The following is a 14,992-nucleotide window of genomic DNA, read 5'->3' on the forward strand; positions in this document are numbered from 1 at the left end:
TGGGGTCCAAAGAGAGGGAATAGTGTCAGCACCCACAACCATAACCTTGGTTTTATCTCCGTTACATTTTCTGGAACCAATATATCTCCTCGGTATACCATGCCCCTAAACCTTCTCATAACCGAGATATCACCGCTCAACAAATTGTCAACACCTCTCCAATGTTTGACAACATTGAGTTTTACAGCACATCATCCTCACATGCTTTCAACCACTCTTCTTCCGGTAGCGCTTCAACGCTAAAATGATCTTTCACATCCTTCGTCAGCTCATCATCCAGCAACCTGCTATCTCTGCTGACAGGACTGCATGGCAATGCATCAGCAGTGCTATCTCTGCTGACAGGGCTGCATGGCAATGCATCAGCAGTGCTATCTCTGCTGACAGGACTGCATGGCAATGCATCAGCAGTGCTGCATGGCAATGCATCAGCAGTACTATCTCTGCTGACAGGGCTGCATGGCAATGCATCAGCAGTGCTATCACTGCTGACAGGGCTGCATGGCAATGCATCAGCAGGGCTGCATGGCAATGCATCAGCAGTGCTATCTCTGCTGACAGGGCTGCATGGCAATGCATCAGCAGCGCTATCTCTGCTGACAGGGCTGCATGGCAATGCATCAGCAGTGCTATCTCTGCTGACAGGACTGCATGGCAATGCATCAGCAGTGCTATCCCTGCTGACAGGGCTGCATGGCAATGCATCAGTAGTGCTATCCCTGCTGACAGGGCTGCATGGCAATGCATCAGCAGTGCTATCACTGCTGACAGGGCTGCATGGCAATGCATCAGCAGTGCTATCTCTGCTGACAGGGCTGCATGGCAATGCATCAGCAGTGCTATCCCTGCTGACAGGGCTGCATGGCAATGCATCAGCAGGGCTGCATGGCAATACATCAGCAGTGCTATCTCTGCTGACAGGGCTGCATGGCAATGCATCAGCAGTGCTATCTCTGCTGACAGGGCTGCATGGCAATGCATCAGCAGTGCTATCTCTGCTGACAGGGCTGCATGGCAATGCATCAGCAGTGCTATCTCTGCTGACAGGGCTGCATGGCAATGCATCAGCAGTGCTATCCCTGCTGACAGGGCTGCATGGCAATGCATCAGCAGGGCTGCATGGCAATACATCAGCAGTGCTATCACTGCTGACAGGGCTGCATGGCAATGCATCGGCAGTGCTATCTCTGCTGACAGGGCTGCATGGCAATGCATCGGCAGTGCTATCTCTGCTGACAGGGCTGCATGGCAATGCATCGGCAGTGCTATCACTGCTGACAGGGCTGCATGGCAATGCATCGGCAGTGCTATCACTGCTGACAGGGCTGCATGGCAATGCATCGGCAGTGCTATCTCTGCTGACAGGGCTGCATGGCAATGCATCGGCAGTGCTATCTCTGCTGACAGGGCTGCATGGCAATGCATCGGCAGTGCTATCTCTGCTGACAGGGCTGCATGGCAATGCATCGGCAGCGCTATCTCTGCTGACAGGGCTGCATGGCAATGCATCGGCAGCGCTATCTCTGCTGACAGGGCTGCATGGCAATGCATCAGCAGCGCTATCTCTGCTGACAGGGCTGCATGGCAATGCATCAGCAGCGCTATCTCTGCTGACAGGGCTGCATGGCAATGCATCGGCAGCGCTATCTCTGCTGACAGGGCTGCATGGCAATGCATCAGCAGCGCTATCTCTGCTGACGGCTGCATGGCAATGCATCAGCAGCGCTATCTCTGCTGACAGGGCTGCATGGCAATGCATCAGCAGCGCTATCTCTGCTGACAGGGCTGCGTGGCAATGCATGCATTGCTATCCCTGCTGACAGGGCTGCGTGGCAATGCATCAGCAGTGCTATCTCTGCTGACAGGGCTGCATGGCAATGCATCAGCAGTGCTATCCCTGCTGACAGGGCTGCATGGCAATGCATCAGCAGGGCTGCATGGCAATACATCAGCAGTGCTATCACTGCTGACAGGGCTGCATGGCAATGCATCAGCAGTGCTATCTCTGCTGACAGGGCTGCATGGCAATGCATCGGCAGTGCTATCTCTGCTGACAGGGCTGCATGGCAATGTATCAGCAGTGCTATCACTGCTGACAGGGCTGCATGGCAATGCATCGGCAGTGCTATCACTGCTGACAGGGCTGCATGGCAATGCATCGGCAGTGCTATCTCTGCTGACAGGGCTGCATGGCAATGCATCGGCAGTGCTATCTCTGCTGACAGGGCTGCATGGCAATGCATCGGCAGTGCTATCTCTGCTGACAGGGCTGCATGGCAATGCATCGGCAGCGCTATCTCTGCTGACAGGGCTGCATGGCAATGCATCGGCAGCGCTATCTCTGCTGACAGGGCTGCATGGCAATGCATCAGCAGCGCTATCTCTGCTGACAGGGCTGCATGGCAATGCATCGGCAGCGCTATCTCTGCTGACAGGGCTGCATGGCAATGCATCGGCAGCGCTATCTCTGCTGACAGGGCTGCATGGCAATGCATCAGCAGCGCTATCACTGCTGACAGGGCTGCATGGCAATGCATCGGCAGTGCTATCACTGCTGACAGGGCTGCATGGCAATGCATCGGCAGTGCTATCTCTGCTGACAGGGCTGCATGGCAATGCATCGGCAGTGCTATCTCTGCTGACAGGGCTGCATGGCAATGCATCAGCAGTGCTATCTCTGCTGACAGGGCTGCATGGCAATGCATCGGCAGCGCTATCTCTGCTGACAGGGCTGCATGGCAATGCATCGGCAGCGCTATCTCTGCTGACAGGGCTGCATGGCAATGCATCGGCAGCGCTATCTCTGCTGACAGGGCTGCATGGCAATGCAACGGCAGCGCTATCTCTGCTGACAGGGCTGCATGGCAATGCATCAGCAGCGCTATCTCTGCTGACGGCTGCATGGCAATGCATCAGCAGCGCTATCTCTGCTGACAGGGCTGCGTGGCAATGCATCAGCAGCGCTATCTCTGCTGACAGGGCTGCGTGGCAATGCATCAGCAGTGCTATCCCTGCTGACAGGGCTGCGTGGCAATGCATCAGCAGTGCTATCTCTGCTGACAGGACTGCGTGGCAATGCATCAGCAGTGCTATCTCTGCTGACAGGGCTGCGTGGCAATGCATCAGCAGTGCTATCCCTGCTGACAGGGCTGCGTGGCAATGCATCAGCAGTGCTATCTCTGCTGACAGGGCTGCGTGGCAATGCATCAGCAGTGCTATCCCTGCTGACAGGGCTGCGTGGCAATGCATCAGCAGTGCTATCTCTGCTGACAGGACTGCGTGGCAATGCATCAGCAGTGCTATCTCTGCTGACAGGGCTGCGTGGCAATGCATCAGCAGTGCTATCCCTGCTGACAGGGCTGCGTGGCAATGCATCAGCAGTGCTATCTCTGCTGACAGGACTGCGTGGCAATGCATCAGCAGTGCTATCCCTGCTGACAGGGCTGCGTGGCAATGCATCAGCAGTGCTATCTCTGCTGACAGGACTGCATGGCAATGCATCAGCAGTGCTATCTCTGCTGACAGGGCTGCATGGCAATGCATCAGCAGTGCTATCTCTGCTGACAGGACTGCATGGCAATGCATCAGCAGTGCTATCACTGCTGACAGGGCTGCATGGCAATGCATCAGCAGGGCTGCATGGCAATGCATCAGCAGTGCTATCTCTGCTGACAGGGCTGCATGGCAATGCATCAGCAGTGCTATCCCTGCTGACAGGGCTGCGTGGCAATGCATCAGCAGTGCTATCTCTGCTGACAGGGCTGCATGGCAATGCATCAGCAGTGCTATCCCTGCTGACAGGGCTGCGTGGCAATGCATCAGGCAATGCATCAGCAGTGCTATCCCTGCTGACAGGGCTGCGTGGCAATGCATCAGCAGTGCTATCTCTGCTGACAGGACTGCATGGCAATGCATCAGCAGTGCTATCTCTGCTGACAGGGCTGCATGGCAATGCATCAGCAGTGCTATCTCTGCTGACAGGACTGCATGGCAATGCATCAGCAGTGCTATCACTGCTGACAGGGCTGCATGGCAATGCATCAGCAGGGCTGCATGGCAATGCATCAGCAGTGCTATCTCTGCTGACAGGGCTGCATGGCAATGCATCAGCAGTGCTATCTCTGCTGACAGGACTGCATGGCAATGCATCAGCAGTGCTATCACTGCTGACAGGGCTGCATGGCAATGCATCAGCAGGGCTGCATGGCAATGCATCAGCAGTGCTATCTCTACTGACAGAGCTGCATGGCAATGCATCAGCAGTGCTATCTCTGCTGACAGGGCTGCATGGCAATGCATCAGCAGTGCTATCTCTGCTGACAGGACTGCATGGCCATGCATCAGCATGGCAATGCATCAGGGCTGCATGGCAATGCATCAGCAGTGCTATCTCTGCTGACAGGGCTGCATGGCAATGCATCAGCAGTGCTATCTCTGCTGACAGGGCTGCATGGCAATGCATCAGCAGCGCTATCTCTGCTGACAGGGCTGCATGGCAATGCATCGGCAGCGCTATCTCTGATGACAGGGCTGCATGGCAATGCATCAGCAGCGCTATCTCTGCTGACAGGGCTGCATGGCAATGCATCAGCAGCGCTATCTCTGCTGACAGGGCTGCATGGCAATGCATCAGCAGCGCTATCACTGCTGACAGGGCTGCATGGCAATGCATCAGCAGGGCTGCATGGCAATACATCAGCAGTGCTATCTCTGCTGACAGGACTGCATGGCAATGCATCAGCAGCGCTATCTCTGCTGACAGGACTGCATGGCAATGCATCAGCAGTGCTATCTCTGCTGACAGGACTGCATGGCAATGCATCAGCAGTGCTATCATTGCTGACAGGGCTGCATGGCAATGCATCAGCAGGGCTGCATGGCAATGCATCGGCAGTGCTATCTCTGCTGACAGGGCTGCATGGCAATGCATCAGGAGGGCTGCATGGCAATACATCAGCAGCGCTATCTCTGCTGACAGGGCTGCATGGCAATGCATCAGCAGCGCTATCTCTGCTGACAGGACTGCATGGCAATCAGCAGTGCTATCTCTGCTGACAGGACTGCATGGCAATGCATCAGCAGTGCTATCTCTGCTGACAGGGCTGCATGGCAATGCATCAGCAGTGCTATCCCTGCTGACAGGGCTGCGTGGCAATGCATCAGCAGTGCTATCTCTGCTGACAGGACTGCATGGCAATGCATCAGCAGTGCTATCACTGCTGACAGGGCTGCATGGCAATGCATCAGCAGGGCTGCATGCTCTGCTGACAGGACTGCATGGCAATCAGCAGTGCTATCTCTGCTGACAGGACTGCATGGCAATGCATCAGCAGCGCTATCTCTGCTGACAGGACTGCATGGCAATGCATCAGCAGCGCTATCTCTGCTGACAGGGCTGCATGGCAATGCATCAGCAGCGCTATCTCTGCTGACAGGACTGCATGGCAATGCATCAGCAGCGCTATCTCTGCTGACAGGACTGCATGGCAATGCATCAGCAGCGCTATCTCTGCTGACAGGGCTGCATGGCAATGCATCAGCAGCGCTATCTCTGCTGACAGGACTGCATGGCAATGCATCAGCAGTGCTATCACTGCTGACAGGGCTGCATGGCAATGCATCAGCAGGACTGCATGGCAATGCATCAGCAGTGCTATCTCTGCTGACAGGGCTGCATGGCAATGCATCAGCAGTGCTATCTCTGCTGACAGGACTGCATGGCAATGCATCAGCAGTGCTATCTCTGCTGACAGGGCTGCATGGCAATGCATCAGCAGCGCTATCTCTGCTGACAGGACTGCATGGCAATGCATCAGCAGCGCTATCTCTGCTGACAGGACTGCATGGCAATGCATCAGCAGCGCTATCTCTGCTGACAGGGCTGCATGGCAATGCATCAGCAGCGCTATCTCTGCTGACAGGGCTGCATGGCAATGTATCAGCAGCGCTATCTCTGCTGACAGGACTGCATGGCAATGCATCAGCAGCGCTATCTCTGCTGACAGGGCTGCATGGCAATGCATCAGCAGCGCTATCTCTGCTGACAGGGCTGCATGGCAATGCATCAGCAGCGCTATCTTTGCTGACAGGGCTGCATGGCAATGCATCAGCAGCGCTATCTCTGCTGACAGGACTGCCATGCTATCTTTTCTCCCTTCCACGTGTTCAACAATTGAGACTCTGAACTCTTGTCACCCACTTAATGATACCCTAGACACACCATCAAGTCCACCTTTGTTGAATATATTGACTAAAGACGTGTGCTCTTTCTTCACTACAAAGCTCCTCCTGCACAAATACACACTGAACTTTTTTGAAGGGCCCAGATCACAGCCAATGATTCCTACGCAGTCCCCGAATACCTTCTTTCTACATCCTTCAAAGCCCTTGAAGCGAAAGCCAGAAAGCCATTGTGGCTTCATTACCATTACAATCCTTTTGTAGCAACACTCCACCTAACCCCGGGGTCGCTGGCATCAGTGTGCACTATGGTTGTGAGCCCTTCTTTGAACCCCTTCAGCACTGATGCATGTACAATACTCTCCTTAATATCCTTAAACTCCTTGTCACCCTCACTAGACCACAAAACCTTGTCCCTTTCCTTGTGAGCTTCCTCAATGCATTAGTTCTACTCGATAGTCCTTTCATACATTTTGCAGTGCTCAAAAAGCCTCAAAAACGAGGAAACCTCCATCTCAGACTCGGGAGCCGGCATATCTAAATTCCCTTCCATGGCACTGATGTTGGGCATCACACCCTCTCCTGTTAACTTGTAACCAAGATATTCCGCTTCCTTTTTTCTGAAAAAGCACTTCTTCAAAGTCTGGCATCACCCACCTTCTCCGATACCTTACGTAACCTCCTATCATGACTCTCTACACCCTGACCCCATATCAAAATGTTGTCCTGATAAAATACCACACCTGCCAAACCACCAAGTAAAGTGTGCATGACCCTCTGGAACATGCTCGCAGCCAACACCAAACCAAATGGCATGTGCACACATTTGAATATCCCAACATGGGTAATGAAAGTCGTCAAATCACACGAGTCAGGGTGTAACGGTATTTGATGACAGGCTGACTTTAAATCCAGCAATGAAAATACCATTGATTTTGGGTAAAGGGAACTTCTCTGCAATCACACATTTGTTGAGTCCTCTCAGATCTATACATAATCTAACAGCCCTGTTGCTTTTGCGTGCCACGACATAGGAGCTAACCCACTCTGACACTTCAGTGGGCTCTATGACATCCGGTCTAGTTCATTTTCTACCTCCTTCTTCAAGGCCAAAGGAACTGACCTAATTTTAGCTGCCACGGGATCCGACCCTGGCTTAAGTTTGATCTTGTGCATGCACTCAAACATACAACCTACTCTGTCTTGAAAAATATGTGGCGCCCAAGTGCAAATATCTTCATAACCCATGCCAGATACACTTGCCACTCCACACGTATTCTCCACATTCTCACCACTGATCACTCCCGTCTATACAGGGTGCCTGGCATTGGGATCAAGCTTAATCCCTAGAGCAGCTTGGCTGCTCCATGAGAGCGAGTCTCCACACACACACGTCACATATATTTGCCCATTGGCCCATTTTCCTTGAAAGTCTAGCTCTACCTGCATCTGCCCAATGATGTGGATGGTTATGAGACAATGGGGGCGTCCTGCCACATATATTTCTACTAACTCACTTTAATTCATGTGCGTTTTTTATGTCTTAGAACCAATTCTTTGGTAGGGGCTTCCATTAGTCCGCCCATTTACATCCTCGGCAGAGATGGCTCTGCCTCTGCTGATTCAAGCGTGCAAATACACGTGCAGTTTTCAAAATCAAATTATACAGTATTTATTAATTTATTAATAAGCTGGTAAAGAATGTTTTTAGTCACTCATTTTATCATTTTTCACTTAACACATACAATAGTGCATAGACAGAGAAAAAAGTACCCATACATGGAAAACACTTTCTTCAATGTGTATACAAAGCAAAGATTAGTGTGCAGTACCGTCATTAGCATGTAGCGCAGCATATAAAAGCCAGTCTCACAAATGTAGGTAACGTTGTAACAAATACACATAATCAGATACATACATTAATATATGAATATCATCAACTCCACCTTATCTAGTTTTTGAATTTTAGTTGCTAACAGCGGCATGATAAATAGATATCCTCTCTCGTGACCTCTTGGGGATCAAATGCCGGACAAAAAGGTGACCAAGCCTTGTGTCTGTGGATGGGGCTCTCCCTGTATGTGCTAACTTTGACGGAAGCCTCCTTGAGTATACACTTCCAAAAGACCTTCTTGCATGTATCCTTGCCTATGAGATTGTAATCGGCACCACTGTCAACTAGCACAAGTACTTCTCGCCCATCAACCTTGATCAAGGATCTAGGTTTCTGCAATCTCACACCAGTGATGGCATTTATAACTTGAATAACTCGCACTCCACCCACAAATACACTATCTGAATTGTCTTCATCAGCTTCATTCTCATGCACGCTCCCTCCAGTGGGTGCCATTCTGCAGCTCTGGCCAGGTGCCCTCTGACTCCGCACATCCGGCACTCAACATACACACCTGTACCTTCTTGAGAGTTTGCGAGATGCTGCAAACCTCCACATCGGAAGCATCTCCTGTCTGTGTAAATCCCCCTTACGCCCTTCACTCCTCTGAAACCCGCTCCAATCCTTTCTTCCTCCTGGATTCCTGGGCTTCTTAGCCAATGCCCTTCTAATCACTGAACTTCTTGTTCCTCTGCTTGTTACGTCTCCCTGCAGAGACAGCACTGACTCCCACGTGACTCTGTTTTCAATGCTGATCTTCTCGGTTTCTGCACAGAGTTGTTTGATACCCTGCACAGTATGTTTAACTTCCTTAGCAATCTCAATAGTCCGGTCCAAATTTGGGTCAAGAAAGCTCCTTCTGATCTGGTGATCAGTGCACTTGATCATTAATTGATCGCGAATATGCTCGCCATGACAGTGACTAAAACGGCACTTTATTGCAAGGCCACGCAATGCTGTGACAAAATCCTCAATTGTCTCTCCATTCTTTTGCTCTCTGGTCCCGAAGTGAATCTTGTTCTCCTTGACCTCCTAACGCTTGTCAAGCCTATTCCATGAGCTGGCATCAGCAGGTTGCACTGGTCCAGGAAGCCTCTTGAACACCTCTTGCCCTGCACTGCCCAGAGAATGGTAAAGGAGGGCATCCTTTCTCTCAATGGAGTAATTTGGGCCATAGACTGCTAACATGAACTTCAAAAAATCTTCCTTCCAATTGATGAGTGCTTCACCAGGCTGCATAAGGAAAAAAATGGGCACTGGTATGCTGGCCATATTGACCCAAGCGTCTTATTTCTGTTTAAAAGAAAAAAGAAAATAAATCATTTTTTTTCTTTTTTTAATGTACACTTCTGTTTGATACTTAATTCCACACGAGGAGAGGAGCACACTCCTATAAATTCATTAAATGAGGTCCCCGGTGAGTTCAGCTGCGTAAACCACTGTCTCTGTAAATAAACAAAATATCCTGGGTAATGCTGGGTTACTATTGCGACCGGCAAGCAAAACCAAAATCAATGCAGAGCCTTCCATGGTACGCAAGGTGCGTTATGCATGGTCCTTTCCTCTAGTAGCCCTGCTTCCCTCTCCGGTGATCAGCACCTGCAGCACGTCCTCCGCAGAGCAGCAACGCCTGTAGTGCAGCTTTTCTGGAGTCTTAAAGTGACGCACAATGGGCCGGTCTCCCTCCAGCTAATGATTGCAGCCAAAAAGTCATATACCTCAACTTGTGGGTTGCTTCTTCCTCCTGCGTCACTACTGAGTATCTGGACCAGACTCTCTCCTTTCCTCCATACGGTCCGTTCTCCTGATTCTCCTGGGGGCCTTCTCATACGCCCATCTGCAGAACGGGTTAATTGGGAGTCTGCTGGGCAGTTGACTGGACAAGTCACACGTGGGCACAGCTGTCCTGTGCACTCCACTGCAGCCATAGAGGACAGTCCTCATCGCCAGTGAAAGGACCGACACCACATAGTTCAGGTCTTCAAGATGCTGACATTTATTCAAAGGTGAGCGGTGTAAGATAAGTCTGCAGTCACCCCCATCAAGACATCTCTTATAACTGTCAACAACACATTCCACCAACTGATTGATAACAAATCCAGAACGTTGTCAGGTTCCAAACTCCTGACAGAATAAAGGGACAAGGTAGGGAAGGATAAGAGGGAGAAAGGAGTTGTGCGACACAGCAAGGAAAGCACATCATAACACATTCCTGAAACATTGTAGACCCCCTTTCTGTCTTCCTCTGTTTGCAGGCAACATTTCTCAGTGCTTTCCCTTTTGGTGCAGCCCAGTTTGCCTGTGTTCTATATTTCTTTGACTTTGTCCTTTGCTGCTGTAAACCTTGATGCTTTAGTCTTACCTCTTCATAGATTAGCTTCCTGCCTTTTTTCCTTGGATGGGTGGGGCAGTTTGCCCTTGTAATTTCGTTTTCCCTACTCCTGCTCCTTTACTTTCTCTTGGAATCCATTCCATGTTTTCCCTTGCACTTCTCCATTTGTTTCCTATTGATTATCATGCTTGGTGGGCTGTTGTAACTAGCTCCTGTGTGAATGCCTATGTTTTCCTCACTATTCTGTAATCACTATTCCTACTTGCCCCTTGTCTTGAGTCTTATGCATTTAGTTATCCTCCCATTGCTGTTATAGCCTTTCTGGGTCCCTGTTTGATCAACAAGGTTCGTGGGCCTGCTGACATTCAAGTGGTATTTCTCGTCCTCGTGAGCACTGTTTTTCAGTTTCCTTATTTAATACCGTCAAGAGTGTTAGCTCACAGATCATGTCATTGTTTGTCCTCTACGTGGGCTTAACGCTGCCAGTACCTGTAATAGCAATTGTGGGTAAGGAGCTTGCCGACTTTCCTTGTAATCATAAGGAGCATCTAAGCGCTTACCCCACATCCTTTTTCATATATTTGTATTGTTGCCACACTCTTTTTGCACTCCTGGGTTTTAGTATACATGAGTCTTGGTTCCTGTGTGCATGTTGTTTGACTCAAAGCTATTCACTGGGTGATTTTGTGCACATTTCCCTTGCCATATTCACTGCCTTTGTCCTTACCTGACAGAATGACCAGCCCACTATTCCCATTGAATATGGCAAATTTAAGAAAGAAAGTTTCCCCTACTTTACCTGTGACAATCAAATCACTAGTCCTGACATAAATGAACTCCTTGTCACGAATGGGCATTTACGTGCAGAGTATTTTTCCCACAGGATGGCCCATCTTAAATTGCCTGATCCTAGTTCTGTCTTTTTTTCTGACCCAGATTCTATGTCAGCACAAGCCTTAGCAGCAGAAAACAACACACTGTTAGGCTTATTACACAAGAGCACCTCTGTTGTTGAACCCCATGATTCCAGTTATGCTTCACCTCAGAGTGAACAGTTCTGTGATACAAACATAAAGAATGGAAGGGTTCCTTGCATAACTTCTGTTTTCTACCCTCAGTCTATAGCATAGCTCTCTGCACAAGTACATACTGTAGTCCCTAATGCCAAGAGGTCTGATGTTAATAGTTTGCTTTAGGGAAACACAGACCAAGTTGGTAAGAGAAAGTATAAATCACAGAACCTGCAAGCAGTACATGACAATGTACAATCGGTGCACACCCAGATTGCTAGGGCAGGATCCAGCCCTGATACCACCATGCCTCCCACTGTGCCTACTGATAGTGATGTACAGTTAATGCAGAGCATGCTAAAAGCTAAGCTTCAGGAGTTAAGACAAGAATGTGTTTCTTTACAAGAGGAGAATAAAACCTTACAGTCTTTGCTGAATACACCTCAGTCTTTATCTGTTGATGTTGAGGAAGTGAACACGGTTCAGCCCCTGAGTGCAGAGACTTTCGTAAACCATGATATTTGTCAATATGTTAGATCTATTGGGAGTGAAGGTCTTTCGTCTAGCACAGCGCTTAATCAGGGCACAGGTTCTGACAATTGTCCTGCTGTTTGTCAGGGATTGCAGTTAGCTGAAGATTTGCAAGCCACTCCTTTACCCAAGATTTCCAGTGCAGCAGCTCGTCATAACCCTGAGCTTGCACACATGCAAGCTTCCAATTTCCAAACACAATCCACAATGGTGGCGTACACTGACTCAGTCACTACCGTAGGCTTAGGCCCTGCTCTTGATCCAGCTGCTGAGACTGAAGTAGATGTTCAAGTTGATGTGGAAAATTATGCTTCCTCTGGGTTCACTCTTCCTTCTGCCAATTTTGGTCACAACGAACAGTCAGAGACAGTACAGATTTCATCTTCTGATGGACTCATTCCACGGTATACAGAACCAAAGACCCGGCAGGCGATTCCTGAACTGTTGATTGTTAATTTGCCACTTTCAGAAGCTAAGACAGATGAATGGACAATTGACGAAATCCTGATTAACAGAGACTTTACTCTCGTGATTCCTCTGGTTGATTTTGACTTCTACAAAGAAAGAGACTCTGTGTCATCCACTAAGGAAAGGGACTGCAAGGGTACAGCTCGGTCTTTGGTTACTGGTGCCAATGAGTCTGCTGCCCTAAAGGTGCCTTCCATTCCTGAGCCACAAATGTGTCTGTCGACTTCTGAGACTTCAGTCTGTCCCCTTACAACCATTGACTCTTCTATGATCCAGTCCACAGCTCTACAGTCATCTTTGGCACATGTGCCTTCTATCAATGAACCACTGCCATGTCTGCTATTTACTCAAGAGCCTCCACCATGCACTTGGTCAGTCCCAAAGACCTTGACCTGTTTGTCTTCAGCTAACGAGATGGCTTCAGTTTGCATGCCTTCAGCCTCAAAGTTTCCTCTGGCCTGCCTGTCTTCAGCTACAGTGACTCATCCAGCAGATCATCCTTCAGCCATGGAGCCTCCGGTAGTACATTCTAAGTGCATGTCTTCGGTCCCAGAGCCTACTGCTAGTTTGGCTTCAGTTCATGAGAGACCTGTATCCTGCTCAGCCTCGCTGCCAATATCGGAGGTGTACCTGTCTACACCGTCAGATCCTGCTGCATATTCTTCTGCTCCAAAGATTCCTCCTGAATCCCAACCATTAATTACCGATGAACGTCCAGCCTGCCCTTCTTATGCTTCAGGGGGATCACCAGAATGCCTGCCTTTTACACAAGACTATTCTCCCAACTGCTTGACTTTAGCATCAGAGCCTCCCGAATGTGCAGCACCAGAATCTGAGACTTTGTCCAGCATGCCTGCAATTTCCTCACCTCTCGCATGTCCGCTCTCGACATAAAGGCTAACTGAGCATCTACCATTGTCTAATGCATGTTGCATCAGCCTGCCTTCCTCCTCAAGGACTTATAAGTGTCCGCTCCCAGTGACTGAGTTTCCTGGGCCTTCCAACTCTGCTTCAGATCCTGCAAGTCCTTCACGCCTTTCTTCGACTCATGAGTAGCTTCCTCACCAGAAGCCTGCCTATGACTCTACTAGACTGCAGCCTGATTCTATGCATTCCAGTCCATCTGCCTTTGCCCACAGGCCACCATTTCCATCAGTGCCGCCTCCAAAGAAAAAGCACTCCTATCAAGGAAAGAAGATGCCTCGTGCGGGTGGCGGGCACCAGAAGACGGCTGTAGGAGGGGGTATACTGTCACGATTTGCTTCCTTCGTTCCCGTTCCCACCACTTGGGTTTATGATTTGGGGTTTATTCCCTACTGGACTTTCCTTTCGAACCTTATGCTACAGTGCTGTGATGAATTGGGAGTGCTAAATCCTTATTTTCCAAGTTACTTCCCTTCCGGATCCATTCCAGGTTTTTGGCAGCCAGTATGCTGCTTTAATCAAATGACTATGCTTCCCAGAATGCCTGGCCCATAGCTTCATCTCCACCCTTACATGACAAGGCTGGGTGGAGGATAGGCAACACCTGTGGCTGCAGGTGCAGCAAGCAGCACACCTGCAGCGTGTGCTCGTTAAGCAGGTTTAAAAGCCTCAGTTTGCTTCAGTCCAGCGCTGGTCATTGATGCAGTGTTCCTGTTTGTGGCTGGGATCTTGTTCCTGATTCTTAGCCTTGTGCCTAGTTCCAAGTTTCTATTCCTTGTTCCTTATCCCTGGATTTCGAATTTATGTGCTTAATTGATTTCTGCTTCCCAGACCCCCTTTCTGTCTTCCTCTGTTTGCAGGCAGCATTTCTCAGTGCTTTCCTTTTTAGTGCAGCCCAGTTTGCCTGTGTTCTGTATTTCTTTGACGTTGTCCTTTGCTGCTGTACACCTTGATGCTTTAGTCTTTCCTCTTAATAGATTAGCTTCCTGCCTTTTTCCTTGGATGGGTGGGGGAAATTTGCCCTTCTAATTTCATTTTCCCTGCTCCTGTTCCTTTACTTTCTCTTGGAATCCATTCCATGTTTTCCTTGTATCTTTGCTTATATTTCCCATTGATTATTAGGTGTGGTGTGCAGTTGTAGCTAGCTCCTGTGTGAATGCCTATGTTTTCCTCACTATTCTGTAATCACTATTCCTACTTGCCCCTTGTCTTGAGTCTTATGTATTTAGTTATCCTCCCATTGCTGTTACAGCCTTTCGGGGTCCCTGTTTGATCAACATGGTTCGTGGGCTTGCTGACATTGAAGAGGTATTTCTCGTCCTCGTGAGTACTGTTTTTAAGTTTCCTTAATTAATACCATCACGAGTGTTAGATCACAGATCCTGTTGTTGCTTGCCCTCTACACAGGGCTTAGCGCTGTCAGTACCTGTAACAGCAATTGGGGGTAAGGCACTTGCCAACTTTCCTTGCAGTCATTAGGAGCTTCTAAGCGCTTACCCCACATCCCTTTTCATATATTTGTATTGTTGTCACACTCTGTTTGCACTCCTGGGTTTTAGCATACGTGAGTCTTGGTTCCTGTGTGCATGTTGTTTGACTCAAAGCTATTCACTGTCTGATTTTGTGCACATTTCCCTTGCCATATGCACTGCC

General features: G+C 49.4%; 1 protein-coding gene across 5 annotated transcripts in view; it reads left to right on the plus strand.

Moving 5' to 3' along the window:
* Window positions 1–14,992, plus strand: part of LOC138525644 (Fc receptor-like protein 5) — an 800,717-nt gene that overhangs the window by 707,006 nt on the left and 78,719 nt on the right. For 2 of the 5 annotated variants that reach the window (XM_069635697.1, XM_069635698.1), the window contains exon 8: window positions 14,592–14,662. The exons of the other annotated variants lie outside the window; for them this stretch is intronic. In XM_069635697.1, the coding sequence (XP_069491798.1) occupies window positions 14,592–14,662 (71 nt within the window). The remainder of the gene's footprint in view (window positions 1–14,591; window positions 14,663–14,992) is intronic. 5 annotated transcript variants of the gene reach the window in all.

Source organism: Ambystoma mexicanum, chromosome 7p (genome assembly GCF_040938575.1).
Source record: "Ambystoma mexicanum isolate Mex_15411 chromosome 7p, UKY_AmexF1_1, whole genome shotgun sequence".
NCBI classification, from domain to species: Eukaryota; Metazoa; Chordata; class Amphibia; order Caudata; family Ambystomatidae; genus Ambystoma; species Ambystoma mexicanum.